Source organism: Cervus elaphus, chromosome X (genome assembly GCF_910594005.1).
Source record: "Cervus elaphus chromosome X, mCerEla1.1, whole genome shotgun sequence".
NCBI lineage: Eukaryota > Metazoa > Chordata > Mammalia > Artiodactyla > Cervidae > Cervus > Cervus elaphus.
Window position 1 is genome coordinate 51466408 of NC_057848.1, and position 10754 is coordinate 51477161.

At 47.6% G+C, this 10754-nt stretch overlaps 1 protein-coding gene across 1 annotated transcript; it reads left to right on the forward strand.

Moving 5' to 3' along the window:
• Window positions 1-5898: 5898 nt before the first annotated feature.
• On the forward strand, window positions 5899-9672 carry LOC122690059 (histone-lysine N-methyltransferase NSD2-like). The gene is given in 3 exon segments (XM_043897014.1): window positions 5899-6046; window positions 6049-6508; window positions 6510-9672. Coding segments are annotated over 3 exon segments (3663 nt in total). The 3' UTR covers window positions 9565-9672.
• Window positions 9673-10754: the final 1082 nt, after the last annotated feature.

Sequence of the window (10754 nt, forward strand, 5' to 3'; positions counted from 1 at the left end):
TAGTCTATTTTTTAAAAATAAATACTGAACATTTGATTTAATGACGTTGCTTAGTTAGTCTGGGTTTTAGAAAGACTTCTTCACTAGTTTTGCTGATACCAAATGTTGGTTGTGTTAGCATCTCCTCATGCTAGACTAAAAAGAAAATTTTCTAGAAGGGTGTTGCATTTTCCCACACGTACCAAAGTAAACTAACAATTGAATGGCTGCCACGTGCATTTCCCTGTGCTTGGAGATAGCTGGCATGCTATGCTTACAATTACAAAGGCTTTCTGTCTTAAGAGCCTGCATATGATTCAAATCAAAGTCTCCATGGGGGCCTTTCTCTGATGAATGACCCCAACTAACCAAAATAAATGTTTTCCTTATGTTTCGATGTGTACTGATGGCTGAAAGTTGTTTGAAATTGTAACTGGTAAATGTTGAAGCATTTGAGAAGGAAGTAAATACATACTGTGTGGTTCTGCTCAATTATATGCTGTGCACCTTTACTGTCAAAATAATCGTGCTTGTCAGCTGGAAACAAGTAACTGGAGGCTAAGGGGCATGTCAGCTGCATTTAGTCCCTGGAACTTTAAGAAATTTTGTTTTTAATTTTATTTACCTTTTGATGATGATTCATGGACTGAATAAAGCATGTGAGCTGGGAATTGCTCGGCATAGGATGTGGTAATCCAATTTCAAATGACTTTTTATCCATTCCTATATATAAAACATATACTAGGCCCTCTCTTCATGCTCTAGAATGTGATTTTTATTATTGTAATATAAACATCCCTTTGTAATTTTATATTTTTTATCTGTCAAAGGGTTACAAGGCCACCTGATACAAAGAGCCGACTCATTGGAAAAGACCCTGATGCTGGGAAAGTTTGAGGGCAAGAGAAGAAGAGGGTGGATGAGAGGATGAGATGGTTGGATGGTATCACTGACTCAATGGACATGAGGTTGAGCAAACTCCAGGAGATGGTGAAGGACAGGGAAGCCTGGCATGCCACAGTCTATGGAATTGCAAAGAGTCAGATATGACTGAGCAACTGAACAACAAAACAACAAAAAGGGATACAAAGGGACTGGGAAGTTTATCCCCAAAATACTAGCAAATGAGAGGTAGAGGAAGAATGCCCAGATCAGGATTTTGCTTTGGGCTCTCGGGCTCACAATGAGAGACAAATAGCAACATCACAAGTTATGATGCACAGAGATGCCACCAGCACTCTGCAGTTAGTAATGTTTCTCTTTGATTCTATCTCCTTATTGCAAATATCCCTCTGTGGCCAGTCCTACAGGGTTTCAGCAGAGTACTGGTGATACTAGATTAAACTATACTCCTCTAAACACTACTAATATTTTCATAAGAAAATATGAAATGAATCTCTAATGGTGAAATGTCAGGGAACATGACAAGCAGTAAATCTCAATCTTCATCCTCTTCTAGCAGTTGCGAAATTGTGTCCACTAGGCTGAAAACTATTCTCCCTCCTCAAAGGGTTAGGTGTATGCTAAGCCAATGACTTGCCCTGCACTCAATCTGAAAAGCATGCATATTACACAGACAAATTCCTATGTATGTAATGATGCTGTTGTGAAATACATTTAGAAGTTTCCAAATGCAGAATTATTGCCCCCCAAATTTACCTACTATAGTGCATGAACTTCTAAAATTAAAAAACTCCAACTTCTACCTAAAATTCTCAAACGTTACTGTATTCAGTATCACAGTATCATCTGGATAGCTTGTTAAAACACAGATTTCTTTATTAAAAAGTTTTTCAAAGATATCTGGACTCTACTTTGATAATGTTTTATCCACTAAGTCGGTGGTGGGGCCTTAAAACTTCTATTTCTAGCAAGGTTCCAGATAATGCTGATGCTGCTTATAGAAGCTAGGCACTACACTTTGAGAACAACTGATCTACCCCAACACAATGCTATTCTGTCAAGGAAAGGTAATACATGACTCCATTTCTACCTTTTTGTTACTGTATTGATCAACTGACTTTCCTAACCAAAGGATCTTAGTACAGCACACAAATATTTGGTAGAAAATGAATGTAGACAGGGAGAGGATGATTTACAGAATTGAGAGGAGGGGGAGAAGAAGAGAGGCTGAAGTGTTACAAATTTCATTTATACCAAAATTCTTCCAAGGATCAACCTGGTCCAAATTCCAGATACAGTCAGATCCCTTAGAATAGGACTGTCTCATAGTACATCAAGTTGAGAACCCAAGAATTGATGCTTTTGAACTGTGGTGATGGAGAAGACTCTGGAGAGACCCTTGGACTGCAAGGAGATCAAACCAGTCAATCCTAAAGGAAATAAATCCTGAACATTTATTGAAAGGACTGATAGTGAAGCTGAACTCCAAAACTTTGGCCATCTGATGCTAAGAGCTGATTCATTGGAAAAGACCCTGATGCTGGGAGAGGTGGAAGGCAGGAAGAGAAGGGGATGACAGAGGATGAGATGGTTGGATGGCATCACTGACTCAATGGACATGAGGTCGCACAGCTCCAGGAGTTGGTAAAGCACAGGGAAGCCTGGCGTGCTGCAGTCCATGGGGTCACAAAGGGTTGGACATGACTGAACCACTGAACAACTACTACATCAAGTTGAGCAAATATTCCTTGAATGTCTACTCTGTGCAAGACGTGATAGGATTGATTTCAAAGAAAGTTGTCAGTCTACCTCATTTCAGAATCAGAAGCACAGCAGAGAAAGGTTTTCATTTAAATACAGGATTTAAGTAATGTATTAAGATATCATTATCTTAATATCTAAATTATCTTAATATTACTATCTGTGTCAGCCATTTACAGTTCATGCCATTTAAGGAATAAATTAGTGAACTAGTGCAGACAAAAGAGAGAAATTACTCATGGTTTTTTGTGGGGTTTTCCTTTTTTTTGGCTGAAAGTGATCCCCACAAGGGCAAAAAATATTTCTTTGGTGGTTGTGGTAGGATGGGATAGTCTATGCTGCAACAACAAATAATCCTCTGCTCTCACTGCTTTTAGCAACAAAGGTTTATTTAAATTTTACTCATGGAAAATGTGCTGTATGTCCATATGACTCTCCAAAGTAGCTGTTTTCTACATGATGACTTATTATTAGCCCTCCATATCAACACTTCCCTCTACAGTCTTGTCAACAGTGGAAGAGAGGGTTGGAAAATTGAGTGCTAGCAACTAAACAAAACCATACTGAAGTGCCACATTGGCTCTTATATCATTGCCTAAAGACAGTCTCCCTGTGTGTCCTAGGGGGAAGCCAGATACTGAGAGGTTTCCCTATATGAAAAAAGATGCAAAGGAACTGTGACAATGGTGTATAAAACCTGTTCTTGAACCCAATGACACCCAAGCTTCTAAAGAGACAGTGATTCAGGAACAGAATGATATAAAAATTATTTAGGCTTTTGGTCCCAAATGAAAAATTTAAAAATAACCACATATTTGCTTCACATTGATTGGGATCTCTGATCCAGAGTTCTTTTTCTTCCAATCCCCCTCCAAAATATTAAGAATAAATATCAAATTTCGGAAAGGACAACAGAACTTCTCTTACTTTCAAAGGTGATATCAAAGAAAATATTAAAATGGAAGATATGAGCTCTTGGGTGTGAATTTTATTAAAGATGCAATAAATTCTTGCATAAAAATTCACATTCTTTAGTTAATACTTCACATATCCAAACATAAGTATATGCATGCACGTACACACACACACACACACACACACAGAGCCTTACATACTTGGCATAACTTTCTGGCTTTAACAACTTTAATAGGGAAAATCACTATTACAGAGATAGATTATTTCTCCTTACCAAGAAGTCTTTCATTAATAGGTTCTAAATTCATCATAAACTATTCAGGCCATGACTCAAGCCAGAAAATCTGTAAGAAACACTGTTTTCATTCATTCCCTTTATAACATGTTCAATTTCCATTACTGAAATCCTTATGATTACACCTATACTCAGGACCCAAAACTCCCCATTGCAACCTAGTAAGTAAAGTATTGGTTAAAGCCAGTATGATGCATTAAGCCAAATCAACTTAGTAAATATTTGCTGAGTGTGTACTATGTAGAGGGCACTATGCAAAGTGCTACAGGAAATTGAAAGCAGTTAGGATTTTCCTCAACCTAGAATTCTCACTGCCTAAAAATAAGCTGTTAAGAAGACCAGTACCCTGGGACTTTCCTGGTGGTTCATTAGTTAAGACTTTGCCTTCCAATGCAGAGTGTGTGGGTTCAATCCCTGGTAGGAGAACTAAGATCCTACATGCCCCATGGTCAAAATATCAAAACAAAAAAACAAAAGCAATATTGTAACAAACTCAGTAAAGACTTAAAAAATGTTCCACATCAAAAAAAAATCTTAAAAAAAAAAAAAGACCAGTCCCTTAATGCTTGGTAGGGCCAATCAGTGCTTTAGATCAGAGTTCAGAACAAGGGAAAACACACATCTAGCAGCTTCACTCAAGAAGGGCTTTTGGAAAGAAAGACAGACTGCACCGTGTCTCCATGAATGGAAAGGGGAAGGAATTGGACAGCCTATGGTCAGGAAAGAGTACAGAGAAAGTCACTGAAAGGGAAAATTCAAAGTTAGCCAGATGGGTAAAAGAGATTGGTGATGATAGAAGGAGACCGAACATCTTTTTTAAAAAAAACAAACAAGCAAAAAATTCCTTAATCAAAATCTCTGGAGATAAAAGAGGGGGTGTCAGAAATTTGCCTTTTTGAAAACACCCTATTCATACCAGTTAATCCCAATTCAAAGTAAAGTTGGTGACTACTTCTCTGCACTGCTTTTATACCTGCCTTTACTAATGTCTCTTTCTGGATGATCTTTCCCTTCATCTCTGTCTATCCCTCAAGGTCCAGTTTTATTGCAGCCTCCTCCAAAAAGACTTCCTTGAAGTTTCCTCCCCACCACCCTCAAATAGGTAGATTAGTTCACTCCTATTACCATGTGGTGGGAGATATGGGGAAACATGAGAGCTGAGGTGTAAGGGAGTATTGAGAGCTCTAGAAACAGATCTAGAGGGAAGGAGAATAGATTTGCACTTGGATATTTATTCATTTGAGATTGTTACATGATTGTAAGGTAGGGGCTTAATCAACAACAAAGTAAAGCTGTCCAGACCCAGAATCTGATATAACATCTATACTGCATGTGTTACATCTCTCCAAACCAGCAATGTTTAAAACTCCCTGCCATTTCCAAACTGTTTGGAACATAATAGGCCTGTGATATTTATTTTTTTTAAAGAATGAACTTTAAATGAATCAAGGGTCTATATATGCAGTTCATAAAATCACTGCAGTATTGAGAACTAGGTTGGTTTGCAATAGACAGATCATTTAAAAAGTGTATTAAGTCTCAGGTAAAAACTTTTTTGGATACCACTGCGTATCAGACACAATGATGGGGTTAAATGGAATGATGGAGTTAACTCATTCTCATCTCCCTTTATAAAGAACTAGCAATCCAATGGAAGAGACAGGTACTGTAATACCAGGCCTAATGAGATTTCTGTTAAATAGAACTAAAACAAGTGCTTAGGGAGAGTGAATTCTAATTAGGAGAATGAAAGAATTGAGGAGTAGCAGTTTTTGCAGGTTGGTTTGAATCTGAGATGCATAGAAACTAGTGGTTATCTATCTTTAGTAGATTCTAACCTTTTAGATCCCTGGTGGCTCAGGAAGCCTATGCTTTCTAATTCTCCACACACAGCAATGGACGTGTAGAGAAACATAAGTAGGGTTCCTTGTTTGATCCAATGTAAGGAAAGAGGAGGTCCGTGAAACACCCACTTGTGGCTGTGGGAACTAGAAGCCAGCAAGATGGTAGCCATAACTATCAACGCATGACAGGAAAATCAGCACATGAATGGGAAACCTCTCTTTGAGTCCTCCATATGTGGCGACGGTGCGGCCGCCATGTCCCATTCGGAATCAGACGGACAGACACCAGAGCACAAGGCCCGGAGGAGCTGCAAGAGAAGCGCGCAGTGCAGCTCTTTGCTGGAGCACGGGTGGAGGCCGCCCTGGTGCCCAGGGTCTCCAGCCCCACGGACAAAAAGATTCCCGCTAAGAGAGAATCCTGTCCGAATAGGAGCAGAGACAAAGACCAGCTGCTGAAGTACAATGTCGGGGACCTGGTGTGGTCCAAGGTGTCCGGTTACCCCTGGTGGCCATGCATGGTCTCTGCCGACCCGCTCCTGCACAGTTACACCAAGCTGAAAGGTCAGAAAAAGAGTGCACGCCAGTATCACGTACAGTTCTTTGGTGATGCCCCAGAAAGAGCTTGGATATTTGAGAAGAGCCTTGTAGCTTTTGAAGGAGAAGGACAGTTTGAAAAATTATGCCAGGAAAGTGCCAAGCAGGCACCCACGAAAGCTGAGAAAATTAAACTGTTGAAGCCCATTTCAGGGAAGTTGAGGGCCCAGTGGGAAATGGGCCTCGTTCAGGCTGAGGCCGCCGCGCGCATGGCGGTAAGCCAAGTTCACCTTCCTCTACGTGGGGGACCAGCTCCGCCTCAACCCCCACGTGGCCAAGGAGGTGGGCGTGGCTGTGGAGTCACTGGGAGAAGCGGCAGAGCCCTCAGGAGCTGGGGAAGAAGCTGCAGACAGCCCTAAGTCCTCGGGGGAGGAGGGCGCACCCGTCAAGAGGAGACGGAGGGCCAAGCTGTCCGGCTCCGCCGAGAACCTCCCTGGCAACCCAGGGCCGGGGCGGGCCACGCCGCAGAAGACTGCCGAGGCCGACTCCAGGAGGGGCGTGGGGTTCCCCGCCCCCCTCCCCGGCAGGAAGAAGGCCACGGCCCCCACCCCGAGGAGCAGGAGGGGCGACGCGGCGTTCCAGTTCCTGGTTGCCGAGCACCCGGATGCATCTGCCGAGGAGATCGAAGAGCTGCTCGCGTCGCAGTGGAACATGCTCAATGAGAAGCAGAAGGCGCGCTATCACACCAAGTTTGCGCTCGTGGCTCCACCCCAGTCCGAAGAAGACTCTGGTAACTTAAATGGGAAGAAAAGAAACCACACAAAGAGGACCCAGGACCTGAGCAAAGACACTGACGTTGAGGAGGCCCCCAGGAAGAGGTTGAGGACCGACAGGCACGGCCTGCGGAAGAGAGAGATGATCACTGACAAAACAGCCCGCACGAACTCTTGCAAGCCCCTTGAGGCAGCGTCCTCGCTGAAGAGCCAGGCAGCCATGAAACACCTGTCTGATGCCTGCAAGCCCCTGAAGAAGCGCCACCGGGCCCCCGCAGCAACCGCCACCACCCTCACCTTTAGCAAAAGCTCGTCTCCTTCCGCGTCCTTAACTGAGAACGAGGTCTCGGACGGCCCCAGAGACGAGCCCCCGGAGTCCCCAGACGAGAGCACGGACGAAACCCAGACCGAGGTGTCCGTCTCTTCTAAGAGGTCGGAGCGGGGAGCCACAGCCAGGAAGGAGCACGTGTGCCAGCTGTGCGAGGAGCCGGGCAGCCTGGTGCTGTGCGAGGGTCCCTGCTGCGGCGCCTTCCACCTGGCCTGCCTGGGCCTCTCCCGCAGGCCGGAGGGGCGCCTCCTCTGTGGCGAGTGCACCTCAGGGATCCACTCGTGCTTTGTGTGTAAGGAGAGCAAGAGCGACGTCAAGCGCTGCGTGGTGTCGCAGTGCGGGAAGTTCTACCACGAGGCCTGCGTGCGCAGGTTCCCCCTGACGGTGTTCGAGAGCCGGGGTTTCCGATGCCCGCTTCACAGCTGCCTGAGTTGCCACGCCTCCAACCCCTCGAACCCAAGGCCATCGAAAGGTAAGATGCTACGGTGTGTCCGGTGCCCTGTCGCCTACCACGGAGGGGATGCGTGTCTGGCCGCGGGCTGCTCGGTGATTGCGTCCAACAGCATCATCTGCACGAACCACTTCACTGCCCGGAAGGACAAGAGGCACCACGCGCACGTCAACGTGAGCTGGTGCTTCGTGTGCTCCAAAGGGGGGAGCCTGCTGTGCTGCGAGGCCTGCCCGGCGGCCTTCCACCCCGACTGCCTGAGCATCGAGATGCCTGACGGCAGCTGGTTCTGCAACGACTGCAGGGCCGGGAAGAAGCTGCACTTCCAGGACATCATCTGGGTGAAGCTCGGGAACTACAGATGGTGGCCGGCAGAAGTTTGCCATCCCAAAAATGTCCCCCCAAATATTCAGAAAATGAAGCACGAGGTTGGAGAATTCCCTGTGTTTTTCTTTGGGTCTAAAGATTATTACTGGACGCATCAGGCGCGAGTGTTCCTGTACATGGAGGGGGACCGGGGCAGCCGCTACCAGGGGGTCAGAGGGATCGGAAGAGTCTTCAAAAACGCACTGCAAGAAGCCGAAGCCCGTTTCCGTGAAATCAAACTTCAAAGGGAAGCCCGAGAAACGCAGGAGAGCGAACGCAGGCCCCCGCCCTACAAGCACATTAAGGTGAACAAGCCCTATGGCAAGGTGCAGGTCCACACGGCGGACATCTCCGAGATCCCCAAGTGCAACTGCAAGCCCACCGACGAGAACCCGTGTGGCTCCGACTCGCAGTGCCTGAACCGCATGCTCATGTTCGAGTGCCACCCGCAGGTGTGCCCCGCAGGCGAGTTCTGCCAGAACCAGTGCTTCACCAAGCGCCAGTACCCCGAGACCAAGATCATCAAGACGGACGGCAAGGGCTGGGGCCTGGTGGCCATGAGGGACATCAGAAAGGGGGAGTTTGTGAACGAGTATGTGGGCGAGCTGATTGACGAGGAGGAGTGCATGGCAAGAATCAAGCGTGCGCACGAGAATGACATCACCCACTTCTACATGCTCACCATAGGCAAGGACCGCATCATCGATGCCGGCCCCCAGGGGAACTACTCCCGGTTCATGAACCACAGCTGCCAGCCCAACTGCGAGGCCCTCAAGTGGACGGTGAACGGGGACACGCGTGTGGGCCTGTTCGCCGTGTGCGATATTCCCGCAGGGACAGAGTTGACCTTCAACTACAACCTTGACTGTCTGGGCAACGAGAAGACCGTGTGTCTCTGCGGAGCCTCCAACTGCAGCGGCTTCCTTGGTGACAGGCCGAAGACGTCGGCACCCTTGTCCTCGGAGGAGAAGGGCAAGAAGAACAAGAAGAAGGCCCGGAGGCGCCGCATGAAGGGCGAAGGGAAGAAGCCTTCGGAGGACGAGTGCTTCCGCTGCGGCGATGGCGGCCAGCTGGTGCTCTGCGACCGCAAGTGCTGCACCAAGGCCTACCACCTGCCCTGCCTGGGCCTGGGCAAGCGGCCCTTCGGGAAGTGGGAGTGCCCTTGGCACTACTGTGACGTGTGTGGCAAACCCTCCACTGCCTTCTGCCACTTCTGCCCCAACTCCTTCTGCAAGGAGCACCAGGACGCGGCAGCCTTCAGCTCCACGCAGGATGGGCGGTCCTACTGCAGCGAGCACGACTTCCGGGCGGAACCAGCTCGGAGCGCCAAGACCGAGCAGCCCTGCGCGGGGCCCGGCAAGGCCAAGGGGCGGCGGCGGCGGCGGCGGTGTTGGCGCAGGGTCACGGAAGGCAAATAGCGCCTGGCTGGGGCTGGGTCCGACCAGGGGTGCCACGGGCGGGCGGAGGGCTGGGCCTGGCAGCGGCGGAGGCCCCTGCCCCCGGCCCCCCGGCACAGACGCACAGGCCTCCCCGGGAGGGAGTGCCCCACCACTGAGCCATCTCTGCAGCACCCGCTGCGCCCACACTGACCATCCGGGCCCCGCGGCTACCCCGCGCGGCGCCGACGTCCCAGGACAGACAGCCTCACTACACAGCACCACAGCCACACTTGAACCTCAACTCGTCCGTGCCCGCTGTTGTTCTAGGCCAAATTTAGGATTGAAGATTAACTGGCACATGAAATGCGTTTCTCTCACCGAGGGGTAGGGTAGTGTTTCCCTGAGGGTCTCATCCCATCTTCATGACGTTGCCCAATCCCCACCCGCCCGCGTCACTCAGGAGAGGAGCCCACGGTGGGGCCTGGCACGGACCGGGACCCTGCACGCCTTGGGAACGGGGTTTTGACTATTGCGCTTACGAAACAGCTGTATGGTTGGTTTTTTGTTTTTTTTGTACTAATGTGAAGTTTTTCCTCAAAATGCTTCTTTTCCATCCTAGAAGCCAATAGTATAGCATGTGGCTCCCTGGAGCGGCTCCGTCTGTGGACCTAGCCCCACAGCGGGCCTGCAGCACGGGCCTGTGGGGAGCTCCCCGAGGGGCCCTCACGCGGGGAAGCGTTTGTGGATGGTTTGATTGGTTTATCTTTACCAGTTTCTGGCTTTTACTCTCACTATATTTTTGCTAAACTTGTTTCACAAACTAAAAAAAAAAAAGAAAAAAAAAGAAAATCAGCACGTGATATGAACTCCATGGCTGGTTATGGGAGAAATGACAAAGAGAAGAGTTATAGTGACTGAAAGAAGGAAAGAGTTAAAGAAGACAAGGCACTCCTAAAATTTAGTTTGAATTCCTCACCTCTAGTCTCAAAGACTGTATATTGTCATCCTATTTATTTAAATTATATGCACAGTACAGCATGCAAAATGCTGGGCTGAATGAAGCACAAGCTGAAATCGAGGTTGCTGGGAGAAATATCAGTAACCTCAGTTATGCCAGTGACACCACCCTTATGGCAGAAAGTGAAGAAGAACTCTTGATGAAAGTGAAAGAGGAGAGTGAAAAAGCTGGCTTAAAACTCAACCTTCAAAAAACTAAGACCATGGCATCC